Raw genomic sequence first — 14,298 nt, 5'->3', positions numbered from 1 at the left:
GTTTTGGCTTATCTGTGCATTAAACAAATTGGCTTTTAAACAATAAATTGCTATGGGAGGTGTGTTTTGTGAAACTTTTATGGGTGAGGCTATATGGGCAATGACCAAAAAGACTCCATTTTACCCTGAGACACCATATCATGTCAGAAATGCTTCTCTGATGGGAAAGCCCCACCTCTGTACCCATTAATAGTTACCTAGCAAAACATACTTGGCAATGCAAACTAGCAATGTATAAGGCAAAGGAGGTGGTGTCGGTTGAGGTCCTTTGTATATGTAAAATTGTTCTCTTTACTTTCCCTTTTTCTTGGGCAATGTACCTTGTCAGAAATTGATTGTCTAGATGTTAGTAACCATTCTCTAACTTGTACTCAACTAGGGTAATTTTGACCCACTTCCTTCTGCTTACTTGCTGCTATGCCAACCTGGAAAATCCTGTGGGAAATACCAATGTACCCATTGCATTGTCTCGCTGACTGCCCAATTCAGTTTCTGTACCTGCTTGCTTGCAGCTACATCAACCCAGATGTGGTTTTTGCCTTTAAGTATCCTAAAATGCTCAGGCTTGGGGCTGTTCCTTGCAGAGACAGTTATGGGTCCTTCGGGGAGCAGTCGCTGGCTGGCCAGCTAAATAAAGACTCTTCAATTTGGACAAAACTGGGACTTGGTGTGTTTTCTGAGCAACCTGCCCCACAGCAAAACCAAGGGTCCTTAAACTTTGTGGATTACCCTCTTCCACTGGCTTCCCTCCTCTTTTACCCAGGTGGCTGCAAGACTCCAGTTATTGGTTTCCAATACTTCCAGAGTTTTCTTTCTTTAGCAAACATTAGGTCAGATCCCTGTTTTTTAAAAACCTCCTGTAGCTGCTCCTGCCTTCCAATGGGCCAAGTCCAGCATCTTCATGATCCAGCCTCTCCTGTCACCTCCACACACATTCACTCTTCATTCCTCACTCCACCAGATGAAAGATTTTACCCACATTGGTCACAGTTTGCCTGCTGCACCTACACACAGACAGTAACATCCCTGGGGGTCATTCTTAGACTCCTTACCCTGTACTTTTTTTTCTAGCTGAAAAACTCCCTCTTATCTTTCCAGACCCCTACCAACACCACCTCCTTTGCCAAGCCTCTGAGGGCAGAGCCAGGCAGTGGCTCCCACATCTGGCTGAGGGGCAGATTCTCTTATGGAACTTTCAGAGATTCTGATTCTGCATTTTGGGGTGGGAGATGAGGGTCTGATGCACTTTGCAAAGAAGATAAGGTGAAAGTGTCTCTGGTGGAAGAAGAGGGGTGAGCAAAAACTGGAAACGTACAGGTAAAGGGGGGTCTGGGGTTTAGACTGAGGGAGCATTTTGAAAATGGAGGATAATAAGGTTAGAAATGGAGCTCAACAAATGCTTGCTTCCTTTAATTTCCCTTAATTAAAGAAAGTAGGTAGGGCTGGGGATGTGGTTCAGTGGAAGAACTCTTGCCTAGCATGCATGAGGCCCTGGGTTGTACCCCAAGTCCCCCAGCCAGTACCCCAAGTCGCCCAACCAGTACCCCAAGTCTGGAGCCAGCAGTGCTGCAGGGAACAAGGGCCATGGGCCCAGCCAGATCAAGGTCTTGACTGGTTCCTTTGAGGCCTGCCTCTGGGACCTGACAAGTTAGTCTCTCTGAGCCTCACATTCCTTAATGATGATATTAACACCAGCAACTTTAGGTTATTAGATCTCACTCCTGCCAGACATCAAGCCAAGTACTTTATCTCATTTAATTCTCAGCACCCCCACCCCCAGGTGGGGACTCACCCTCAATTTACAGATAAGTTCCCACCCTCAATTTACAGATAAGTTCCTGGAGGCTCAGGAATTCACTCAAGGTCAAGGGTAGTAAGTGATCTGACTTTCAAAGTTGCTTCCTGAGAAAGACTGGTGTATATTGCGTCAGACAATCTATGAGAGTTCTGGGCACCATGGATACTTGATGGTGCTCTTGTCCCTGAGCTAGGTACTCAGGAAAACGGACCCAGGTCTGTGGACAGTCAGGAAAGTTGCCCTCCTGCTTTGCCTGCTGGAGACTGGGAGGGTAGCAGCAAAGGCTGCTGACAGGAAGCAGATAATTCATTCAGGAGCTTACCTCTCTGACCAGCACTGACAGACCTGGCACCTAGCCCAACTGTCTGATCTTTCTCCCAGGGCACAGGCTTCTGGAAATTTGTGGCGGCAGCCAGGTTCAGTGGTTGGCGCCTGGCGCCCCCTAGTGGCAAGAAAGTTTATCCGTGGCCGCAAGGAAGCAGGTATCCACGGGGCTGGGCAGCAGTGATCCATCTAACCTTACCTCCTACTTCTGCTGGTCGCCTAAGTGGCATTTTTATGCTGTCCTCGAGAACTCGTCGTGAATTTAGTGGGGGAAAATTGGAAAGAGGATTTGGATCTGGACACTGAAGTTTTGTTGCTAGCTCCCCAGTTACCTTTGAAAAGCACATTGGGCTCTTCATGTGTGATATGGGGATACCAACCCCTGTCCTTACCTCCTAGAATCTTTGTGGGAATCCTAGTGGATGCAATGGATGATAGATTCTTGTCAACTCAAAAACTCTACTATTCAGTAAAGTATTGTGTTCCACGACTGAGCCAAACCCCCAGCCCTGGTGGGGAAGACAGGAGGGGAAGTGCTTTCATGCTGAGACAGCCTGGCAGGTGTTCCAAATGTATTTTGTGACCAGGTAATACCTTCATATGATTCCTAAAATCAATATAGTACCAAAAGAGATATAATGAAAAGTCTTGTTCCAGTCCTGCCCCAACATACCATATTCCTGAGCCCCACACCAGCACCCTGCTGAAGGAAGCCCCTTTTTATTGATTGGTTTATTATCCTTCTAGAATTTTCTTATCCAATGTTGTACTTCTCATCACTTTTTTAATATATTTTATTTATTTTTATATGGTGCGGAGGATCGAACCCAGTGCCTCACATGTGCTAGGCAGGTGCTCTACCACTGAGCCAAAACCCTACAGCCTCCCCTTCCCCCCTTTCCTATATAAGGTAGTATAATACCCACACTGCCTTGGACCTTGAAATGAAGTGCATTTCATCTTCAAAATGCTACTAATTTAACAGCCACAATATCCATTGTTTTCTCCCAGTGCTGGGGATTGAACCCAGGACCTCCTACATGTTGTTGAGCATGCGCTCTACCACTGAACTACACCCCAGCCCTCACAAAATCCACTTCTATGTTCTATCTATTTTATTGGTAAAAGTGGAGCACAGGTCAAGGCTTCGCAAGTTTTTTTATTAGATACACAAAAAGGCCTGAAATAGTGAGGGAAAGTACAGCCAGGCACTTGGGCTCAGGAGACTCTCCAGCAGCTCTCTGGAGAGCGTTGCCTAGTAACAAACACGTTGGGATGCAGGGAGGTGTGTATGTGTTCCTGAATGGTATACAGAGTAGAGAGCCATGGAAAAAATTGTTCAATCTTTTAACTACCTTCTCATGTCTGCTTATTATAACCAACAAATGATCTAAAATAAAATAAATAAGTCATGAGATCAGATGAAAAAAAAAAATCATGTGAGAAGTCAACCTCAATCCCATGTCCCAAAGGAGCTATCAGTAAAAGATGGATGCAGAAGTTTTTATCCCTGCATACAGGAGATTAAAATGGATACTCTCCTGTAATATATAATACACAATGGATAAGGAAATGTTTTTCTGGGGCTCTGAGAGGAAGTCCACCATGAAATAGGGATGAGGGCTGCTCTAGGCCTGCCTGCCTAGGAGTCCTGAGAGGAATCAAAGAGCTGGGAACAGAGAGTGGGCAGGGAGGGAACAGGTGGTCAGTCAGTGTTGGGCAAGTGGCATCTGCTACCTGTTATTAGGAATAGAAATCCTAGCATTTATTTTTTTCTTTTTTTAATATTTATTTTTTAGGTGTAGATGGACACAACACAATGCCTTTATTTTTATGTGGTGCTGAGAATCAATTCCCGGTCCCGCCCGTGCTACCTACCGCTGAGCCACAATCCCAGCCCAGAAATCCTAGCATTTCTACTCACTGCCTCTTGTTCTTGAATTTGTCAAGGAAAACACAACTAGTCAAGCACTGGCTAGAACACGGCCTGGCTTTACTCATGGATAAGACAGGATACAATCAGTTTTGGTGGTGGGCATTTGTCCCTCATGGCCAGAGACTTCTTCCCAGCAGCCATCCAGGGCCCCTGGCCTGCACTCATCCCTTTATGCCACAGGAGGACCCTGCTCCCTCATCTCAGGGAACTGATATAGCAGTGGGTTGGCCATGTGTCATACAATACATATACTTAACCAAAGAAATATACACAATAAGGCTTAAACAGGAATTGTGTTCCCACACAAGGTAACAAGTCCAGCTACAACTGTGAACACTCTGTCTTGGTAAGGAAATGTTCCAGGCCCAGAGCCCATTCTCATGTGACCAAGATGGGGTGAAAAGACAAAAACACTTCCTTACTCTCTTGGCCCCCTGCATGCTGCCTTCACTCCTTCCCACGGGTGCCACATCTCCTGTGTGTCCACATCTGGTTTTGGTTCTTGTGCAACTTTCAGTAGGGACAGTCTTACCAACTAGGCCACACCCTGGCCCCACAGGGCACTTACCACAGAGGAGCATTCAGCACATACTTAGCAGAAAGGCTCTGTTAGGCCCCAGTGCCAGCTCTCATAGGAGATATCCAGGGGGTTCCTGGTGGCTCAGGTTTCTAGTGGGACTGAGATAAGCTATAGAACCTCTGGCCTGACACATTGTAAGCTCCCTTGACCACCTCAGAGAGTTGCCACCCTGACTAGGATTAGCTATGTGAGGTGTGCAGTTGGGAGGGGAAGTCCTGGGTGCTTGTCAGCACCTCCAGGCAGAACTGAAGTCCTGAGGAGACCAAAAATGGTTCTCCCAAGGATGAAGCTCTCTCACCTCTCTCTGGAAAAGGACCAGGGCACCAGACAACTTCAGTCAAATTTGGCTTGGACGCTTCCACTCCCCACTATGTGCCAAGACATAAACTGGCTTTAGTAGGTCCTCAGTAAATCTATGTTGGCAGATTTAAGCCAAGGAAGTAGGTGATCTTGCAGGGACTGAAGGAAAGGAAGATGAAGGGGACAAACTTCTGTCATCCTGGATAGCTTACCAGCAGGCCAGGTGCAGAGGACAGAATTTGGTATCAGATATGGACCTCAGTATGTAGAATCATACAGTAATTGTCATTTTTTAAAATTAATTAATGTATTTGAATTAGGTATAATTGTCCTTTGTAACTGGTTTCTTTCACCCATCCTTTCTTGAGTTTCTATATGTAGCATGTATCAGTACTTCCTATTGCCAAATGACATTTCATTGTACAGATTTTTTTTTTTTTTTTTTGTACTGGGGATTAAACCTAGAACCACATCCCAGACCTTTTTATTGAGACAGAGTCTTGCTAAGTTGCTGAAACTCACTTCAAACTTGCCCCTCAGCCTCTTGAGTTGCTGAGATTATAGGTGTGTGCCACCATGCTTGGGTTTCTTTTTCTACCTTTTAGCATTTTCCCCCCTAGTGCTGGGATCAAATCCAGGGCCTCATGCATGCTAAGAAAGTTTTCTACCACTGAGTGACACTTCCAACCCCTTTGGGCTATTATTAATAAAGCTGCCATGAATATTCATGTGCAAGTTTCTGTAAAGACATTTTTTTAAAGAGAGAGAGGAGAGAGAATTTTTTAATATTTATTTTTCAGTTTTCAGTGGACACAACATCTTTATTTTTTTTTTATGTGATGCTGAGGATCGAACCCAGCACCCCGCGCATGCCAGGCATGCGTGCTACCACTTGAGCCACATCCCCAGCCCAAGACATGTTTTTATTTCTATTGGTTTTATACCTCAGAGTGGAATTGATGGGTTCTATGGTAGCTCTGTTTAATTGCGAGGAACTGTCAGACAGCTTTCCAAAGTGGCCACACCATTTCACAACCCTAACAGCAATAGACAAGGATTCTAATTACTCCACATCCTTCCCAACACGTTATTGCCATTTCCTATTTTCTTTTTGGCCACACTGTGAACTAAACCCAGGGCCTCATACATGCTAGGTAAGTGTTCTGCCACTGAGCTACATTCCTAACCTTTTTAATTTTGAGTCAGGGTCTCACAGAGTTGCCCAGGCTGGCCTCAAATTTGTCTCAGCCTCCTGAGCAATTCCAAGCTGATGGTAATTGCCAATGCTTGCACCTTTTCAAAAAAAAAAGGAAGCTTGTTCCTAGGAGCTCTTGCACAGGGCTCAGTATGTGAGCCACAGACAACAGGCTGTTAGCTGCAGGCTCAGTTTGGTTGTGTAGATGGTGTAACCAGCCCCAGCTTCTGGGAGACTAGTCAGTGGCTAAGAACAAAGGACCCACTGTTGACCAGCAGCACAACTACGAGTAAGGAGCTTCTCCCCTGTAGGCCTCAGCATCTGCCTATCAAGTGAAGAAAAGGAGTCCCTGCCTCAGAGGACAGTGGCAGGGATCACAGGCTTAGCATGGCTCCTGACCCACAACTCCCACAGCTTTCTCCTTTGTGTCTGGGGCTGTTGCCCACACCCCACCTGGGCTACTGGTTCTTCTCTGCCATTAACTTTGCCCATTCTAGGACACAACATCTTGTCCCTGACCCTGGGAACAGGGCTGGAGTAATCATACTCGGATCCTTATTACTTCTCATCTGCAACTCTTGCTCTTGGACAGTACAGACAGGATCTAGTAATGGCCTCACATTCTCTAGAACAAAATAAGACTAAGCAAAAGAAAAACAGGATAATATAAAATAAACTTTATTAAAGCACTTAGCACTGAATAACACTTTCTAAATGGCACATCTATGAAGCTATAGTTAAATATAAGCATTATCTAATACTACACACTTCTTTTTTAAAATTCTTTTTGTGATGCTGGGGATGGAACCCAGGGCCTCACCATTTCTGGTCAAATTCTCTACCACTGAACTACACCCAAGCTCCTAATACCACACACTTCTGATTAACTGTAATAATTTTAAATTGCTCATTTCCTTTCCATGTATCAATTCAGATGGGCCTTTCATGTTTTTTCTTTTCTTGCTTCTTTGTCTTGATATCAAACTCCAGAAGGACACCAACTGAAGTCTTCCCCAGACCTTCCCCCTCAGCTAAGCACTGACTCAGGGATCAGCCACTCTATGAGCAGAGGTGTACAGGGATGTGTCTGGCTTCCAGCATTGACCACCACCCCTCAGAGCATCTTCCCCCATGGCACAGGAGAGGCAACTAGTGCAGCTTAGTCTGAATAGGTCTAAGGAGTTTATCAGAGGGACCTGAAACCACCTGAGCTGGCCCCTCCTGCAGCTGGAGGAGGGAATAGGGGTCAAGACCCGTCAGGCAAGAGCTCTGGGATCACAGAGATGAAGGCAGATGATGCCTTAGTCCTTCTTGCCACCCAGGGCTGGGCTTCTTGTCAGGAGCTTTCCTGGGCTGGAGGGGGTTTGTGTGGACACTGTGGAAGACTCCAGCTTCACTCTGTCTAGGAGGGTCTTCTTAACGGCAGCCGGAGAGATCTTTTCTTTGTCAGCCATGGACTGCAGCTCTCTGCAGACAAAATCCCAAAAGGGTTGAAATAAGGCAATACATCTTAGAGCAAGAGCTTTATGAAATCTCCCCTATCCATAGAGCCTCAGACCCGAAATTTGATAAACCAAATATTAGAACCTTAAACCAAATGCTCCCCTCAGCCTCTTAGTATTTAACTAAGCAGGGGTTTGTCTTATTTACCTCATTTGATCCAAGCTAAACATAGCACTCCAGTGGTATCTATGACCATACGGGGAGGGAGAAAGTGTGAAAAATTACAGGGCTTAAGAATCACAGATGGGGCTATGGTTGTGGCTTAGTAGTAGAGCACCTGCCTAGCATGTGTAAGACACTGAGTTCGATTCTCAGCACCACATATAAATAAATGAATGAAATAAAGGTCCATCAACACCTTTAAAAAAAATTAAAATAAAAGAGAGTCAGAAATGACTGGAGACTATCATGCTAAATGAAATAAGCCAATTCCAAAAAACCAAAGGCTGAATATTCTCTCTGATATGGGGATGCTAACACACAATAAGGGGTGAGTGAGGGAAGAATAGAAGTTCATTGGATTAGACAAAGGGCAAAGAAGGGAAGGGAGATGGAAATAGGAAAGACAGTAGAATGAATCAAAGGTATTCATATATGAATACATAATGAGTAAAACCCCAAGTCATGCACAACCACAAGACGGGGAGTTATATTCCATGTATGTATAATACGTCAAAATACATTCTACTGTCATGTATAACTAAAAAGAACTAGACATTTTTTAAAAAGTCAGAGATGAAGCTGAATACTGCCTCCATCACTTATTAGCTGTTTGATCTTAAACTTTCCCATCTATAAATCAAAGTTAATCCCAGTTATCAAAACTGTGGTAAGAATTAAGTGAAGTGAGGCCTGCAGACACTTGGCTAAGTCTAAAAGTCATGGTCTAATAAGTGCATTCTGGCACTGCTGATGAGACCTAAGACAGAAGGACTGCAAGATGCAGTCCAGCCCAGCCCAGCCCTGTCCAGGGTAGACTGGGAGTGGAGCGCCTGGGGCAGAGGACAACAAGACATACCCACCGTGTTCGGATACAGGAAGCCTCAACTGCATTGATAAGCAGAGAGCGGAAGCCCCCACTCTCTAGGAAGTGCAGGGCATGGATGGTAGCCCCGCCAGGGGAGCACACATTGTCCTTGAGCTGGCCTGGATGGTCCTCTGAATCCAGTAGCATCTTGGCAGCGCCCTACAGCATGAAGGAGCATGAGGGTAGGAAACTGCTGGTGTAGGGTGGGACAGACCTCCCCACACCCACTATTCATGGCCAATCCCTATGCCAACTTCCAAACCAGCCCATCCCCAGCTCAGTGACCCATAAGAACCTCCGTTGCACACCCTGGTCCCAAATGTGCAGGGAAAAAGACACTGACCAGTAAGGCCTGGGCTCCTAATCGAACTGCGAGTCGCCGTGGCACACCCATCTTCACCCCACCATCCGCCAATGCATCCAGGGCCATGAACGCCTGTGGAGATACTCACTGAGCCCTGGGCAGCAGACAAGGCCCTCCCCAGGGTCTATTTTTTGTGATGATTGGAACTAGCTCCAGTGGTCAGCTTTCTTCATCAGTCAACCATGCCCAAGATGTAGGCACTGTCCCCCAGCCTGAGACTGCCTGCCAGCCCATTTAGCTGCCTAGGTTCCCTGAAGGTCGACTGAGCAGATAGGGCCTCACATAGGCAGGTCCACTGCCGCTAAGGCCCGTGATGGCATCGATCAGGTCCTCTTCCACCTCAGTGCAGAAGCCCACACTGCTCATGAGCTGCTCCAGGAGCTGCCCATCCTCCACCAGGGCGTGGGTGCCAGTGGCATATACTGTGGCACCCTCCCGCACCACCACAGGTGTGTTGGTCATGCAGCGAATCACTTTGGGGGCCTGCTGGAACGCCATCAGCTTCTGCAACAAGACAGAGGGCCATAATTCCCACCAGCACCCACCCTTCAGTTGCCATTCCCAGGCCACCCTTTCCTCACACAAAGGGCATCAGGAGTGAGACGGGTACCTTTTCCACAGAGCTGATGGTGACACCGGCTGCACAGGAGACCACAATATGCCTGGCCTGTACACTGGCCCCAATCTCATCCAGGACAAAGGGGATGATGTGTGGCTTCACAGCCAGGAACAGGACATCACTGTGCCTAACGGTCTCCTTGTTGCTGCGGGTTATGTTCACGCCCATCTTCTGTAAGAGGAGACAGCAAAGCTAATAGTGCTGGGGAGCCTGGCTAAATCCAAGCCCCCCAAGGAGAAGTGAAACCCTGCTAAGCCCACTCTGCCAGCTGCAGCCCTGAATTCCTTGCCCTGTCCCCTCAGGATTCCACCCCAAATGACATAAAATTTTCCATTCTGCTACTGGACAAGTAAGCACAGGGGTTGGACATGCAAAGCTTCACCAAGGTAGCCAGGAAGTGGCTGTCCCCTCAACCTCACCAATCTTCTGGCATCCAAGGCACCCCCTTGCCAGGTGAGAATGCTCCATGGTGAAAAGTGTCACAGGCAAACGGGAAAAGTGAAATCTAGTCCCAGGGATTGGGAGCAGAGCTGGGTCAGGTCCTATTCCAACCCCAGCCACTTTGCACAGATTCACCAGATTGCACAGCCTCTACGTGGTGGTTCAGCGGTGGCTAGAAGACACTCATCACACAGACACTGCCGGCCACCTGTCTCCTCAGCCATCCATTACCATGCTGCCAAGGTCTTGGAAGAAGACAGGCTATTATGCTTTGTGAGAGAGAAACTTCTAATTCCCCAGGTTCTTTGCTAACATGTTCATTCATGTCTTAGGACAGCAGCAAAGCGACTACTATAAATGAGGAAGGAGAGATTCACAGTCATTGCTTACTTTAAGATCACAGGACTAATTGATAAAGAAAAATAAGTCTTTCTTGGGCACCTACTATATGTATATATATGCACCCATGTATAATTACCTCAGTTAATCTTCTAACACCTGCCTCTAGCACTCAGGGTCTGGATTTGACCCCAAGTCTTCCAGCCTAGGGGCTCCCACTGAAACTGGGACAAAAGGACAGTCAGGGTAGATAACGAATTAATGAACTGGAAGATGGAGCTGATTCAAAAGGAAATAAAATGCTAATACCCCCTTCTCCAACCAGCTGCCAAAGTCACCTGCCTACAGGGGATTGTTCTTCCCAGCAAGGAGTGGTTAATGGATGTCCCTTGGGCAGCTCCTTTCCAGATCCTTGGTCACTGCACCTTTTGATCTCACAGGCAAGATAAGAGGAGGAAGGGGCATGAGCAGAAAGGAAACCTAAAATGTATAAAATTGGCAGGACACCCCAATTCCTAGGGGGCACCAGCTTTAGAACCCCTCCTCTCTGGAGGAGTCTCTCTCTCTCTCTCTTCTACCCCTCAAATAAAACTTTTTTCTTCTGCCTCGGTGCTTCTCGGTTGTTTAATCTTCAACACTAGTTTCACCACTACCCTAAGCTGCTCCAGAGAAGATGGAAGGATTGAGATGTTCCTGGGAACCCAAAGACCAGAGGCTCAGGGGCAGCCTGACTCAGTTCATCTCAGGTTATTCTTTTCCTGAGTCTCCACCCTCCTCCCCACAGCCCTCCATCCCTCTTACCCTGAGCACAGACACCGTCGGCAGGTCCATTTCCGGGGAGCTGGCTATTATCTTGTGAGCCGACAAGATGCCTGCAGAAGACAAGACTTTTCAACGGAATCATTGTCCACCCGGTGGCCATGCTTTTCCTGGGATCAGATCACAACGCACAGCTGCTCTCACAGTGCTAGTCTCCGACACCAACTTAATCCCTTACCCGGATGGATATAAGATGACTCGCCGCTTAAAAACAGTCTCATCGACCCCATGATACGCAAATTCCCGCATTCATTCATTCATTCATTCATTCATTCATGCTGGTGGGATGAAGGGCGGTTCCCAGCCGAGTCCTCCCGGGAATGAATCCGCCTCCCGCCTCCACGCGCTCACCAGCGGCGGTAAAGCCCCGCGCCAGGGCACAGGTCAGCTGGCCAGCGCCGATAAAACCCACGCTCATGGTGGCTGGCTCCCGAGTCCCAGCGGCCGCCGCACAAACCCAGTAAGACCCAGATGACGCTGCTGACGGAAGAACAGGAGTAAGAAGCCGGATCCTGAGAGTTCCCGACAGTTTCCGGAACCAGAGAGCCGCCGGGGCTGACTCCTAGGCGGGACCCCGCGGGACCCCTCACTCACACCGGAGGCGCTGGCAGAGGCCTTGCTGTAGGCCACGTGGCCCGGGAGGCCAATCCGCAGCTGGGAGCTCCGGAAGACCAATCCGCGGCCAGGATCGCAGGGATAGCCAATCCGCGGTCGTTCTGAGCCGTGTGCCCGCCCCCACCGGCGCTCTCAACCTCTGGTGCAGCTCCGGGGCTGGTCCTGTGCACATCCGGCGCAGCGACGTGAACTCGGAGTCTGCGGTCCCCGCGTGGTGTGGGACTCAGAACCGAGACCTCGCGGAGGCCTGGCCAATGTTGTTTCTGGCGCTGGCCGTCAGCCGTCCCTCATGACCAAGAGGGATCCTCCAGATTGCCGATTTTATATGAATGAGGCTCTCCTGGCGGGGCTCAGACCGGATGGTGCAAACCTGGGGGGCCCAGACCGAGCGCATCGGTGCCACCCGGGATTAGCGGGATCCGCTCTTCGAAACCCCTACTTTCTGCTGGCTCCCTCCCAGCCCAAGTTGTGTGGCAGCGGGGCAGCTGCGGTTTATTCTCTTGTACTTGCGTGGTTCCGCGTGAATTTTTTTTCTTGACTAGATCGCAAGCGGGACCAGTTCCTTTGTTGAGGAAATGATTGGCTCCCAGACTCCCCTTCTGCAGTTGGGTGCCCCTCTCTCGTGGTCGCCCCTTGCGGGTTGTTTTTTTTGTTTTGTTTTGTTTTTTAACCCCTTTCCCCTGTGGCACCAGTGATTGAACCTAGGAGTGATTAACCACTGAGCCACACCTCCAAGAATCCCGTTTACAGCACCTCTAAGTCAGGAGCAAATACAACTTTTTTTTACAGCAATGCGTGTGTATTAATCAAAATTTCAAAAAGTAAACCAGCCGTGGGAGCCCACACCTGTAATCCTAGCGACTGGGTAGGCTGAGGCAGAAATATCCCAAGTTTGAGACCAGCTATAGCAATTTAGTGACATTCTTAGGCAGCTTAGTAAGGATAAAAAAAAATAAAGAAGGAAAGAAAAAGGTTTAGGGAATGTAGTTCAGTGGTAAAGAACCCCTGGATTGAGTTGAGTCTCCAGCATCCCCCGCCAAAAAAGAGAATGCTGCAAATGATGAAGTTTGTTGTTGTTTGTTTGTTTGTTTTTTAATAGCATAAAAGAGTAATATTTATGCAAGTGAGAAGAGAGAATTCCTGCAGGGCAAGAGGGGACTGAGAGGAGTTGCTGGACCTCACTCCTTTTTATGACTGAACAATATTCTATTATGTATGAGTAACAAATTTTCTTTATCCATTCAGGAAGAGGGGGTGAAATGGGAGGACTATAAGCATCTAAGAAGGAAGACCCCGTGTTGGTGATCTCCAATGCTGGCTTGTTCCCAGCCAGGTCAGACAACACAAGAGAGGGAGCAAGGAAAGCACTTGCTCCCCAAGTTTGAAAATGGAAACTGCTGACCAGAAACTGGTTATTGTGCTGGGGAATGTAGCTCAGTGGTAGAGCCCATGCTTAGCATGCAAGAGGCCCTTTGTTCAATTCCCCAGCACCTAAAAAGAAACTGGTTATTTTACAGTACTTGGAGTTCTATTATTTTGTTTTGTTTTGTTTTTGCAGTTCTAAGGATTGAACCCAGGGGTGCTCTATTACTGAGCTATATCCCCAGTCCTTTATTTTTTAAAATTTGATAACAGGGTCTTACTAAGTTGCCCAAGTTGGCCTTGAACTTGAGAGTCTCCTGCCTCAGCTTCCCAAATCGCTGGGATTATAGGAATGTGCCACCATGCCCAGCTTCATCTCCAAATTTCACATGTACACAGTTTTTCTTTCTTTCTTTCTTTCTCTCTCTCTCTCTTTCTTTCTCCTTCTTCTTTTCCCTCTTTTTCTTTCTTCCTCCTTCTCCCTCGTTTTCTTTCTCCTTCTCTGTTTTTCTGATGCTGGGAACCAAACCCAGGAGCTCCCACATGTTAGGTAGGCAGACACTCTATCACTGAGCTACACCCACAGCCCATATATTCACAACTTTGTTGTTTATTTTCATGAAAGGTAATCCCATTTCATGGGACTTAAGGGGCTTGCTGATGCTAAAGGCCTATTTCCTTGGTGCTATAACCTCTTCCATGGCTCCCAGGGAGATTATGACTGATGTCTGTTAAAGTTCTTTTGGGAATGAAATGATAGAGAGATGAGATGAGAGGAGAGGCTTGTAATCCTCACTCAGTCACTTGGGACACATTCTCAAGAAGGGCCCTAACCTGGCACTGCCATGGACATATTCTCTCCCTGTATACAACTGTCTTCTCGGGTGCCTGCTCTACTGAACAAGACAGATGTGTCTGCCAGACAGCCAGGGTATTTCTATTCTCCCAGCCACTAGTCAAGCAGGTTCAACCATCCTGCAATTCCTTTCCTCCCTCCTCTCAGTTCTGGGTTCTCTCCCTCCAGCTGCCACAGACAAAGTGTGTGTGTTTATTTGTCCTGTTATTCACTCTCAGGC

The 14,298-nt window shown here is 47.5% G+C and overlaps 1 protein-coding gene across 3 annotated transcripts; it reads right to left on the bottom strand.

Moving 5' to 3' along the window:
• Window positions 1-6,795: 6,795 nt before the first annotated feature.
• On the bottom strand, window positions 6,796-11,881 carry Pycr2 (pyrroline-5-carboxylate reductase 2). 3 transcript variants are annotated; one of them, XM_027954753.2, is made up of 8 exons: window positions 11,840-11,881; window positions 11,597-11,722; window positions 11,228-11,298; window positions 9,638-9,817; window positions 9,310-9,531; window positions 9,007-9,099; window positions 8,659-8,822; window positions 6,796-7,600 (listed from the first exon to the last, which is right to left on the bottom strand). In XM_027954753.2, exons 2-8 carry the CDS (start codon window positions 11,661-11,663, stop codon window positions 7,435-7,437), a joined length of 963 nt encoding a protein of 320 aa, XP_027810554.1. In that variant the 5' UTR covers window positions 11,664-11,722; window positions 11,840-11,881; the 3' UTR covers window positions 6,796-7,434. The 3 variants fall into 3 exon arrangements, with proteins under 3 accessions (XP_027810554.1, XP_027810555.1, XP_027810556.1); XM_027954754.2 differs by having other exon boundaries at window positions 11,597-11,725; window positions 11,840-11,857; XM_027954755.2 differs by lacking the exons at window positions 11,228-11,298; window positions 11,597-11,722; window positions 11,840-11,881 and adding an exon at window positions 10,066-11,195.
• Between the last annotated feature and the right edge of the window lie 2,417 nt (window positions 11,882-14,298).

Source organism: Marmota flaviventris, chromosome 12 (assembly GCF_047511675.1).
Source record: "Marmota flaviventris isolate mMarFla1 chromosome 12, mMarFla1.hap1, whole genome shotgun sequence".
In the NCBI taxonomy this organism is placed as follows: domain Eukaryota; kingdom Metazoa; phylum Chordata; class Mammalia; order Rodentia; family Sciuridae; genus Marmota; species Marmota flaviventris.
The sequence above is the reverse complement of the archived record's forward strand: the minus strand, read 5'-3'. Positions and strand labels throughout refer to the sequence as shown.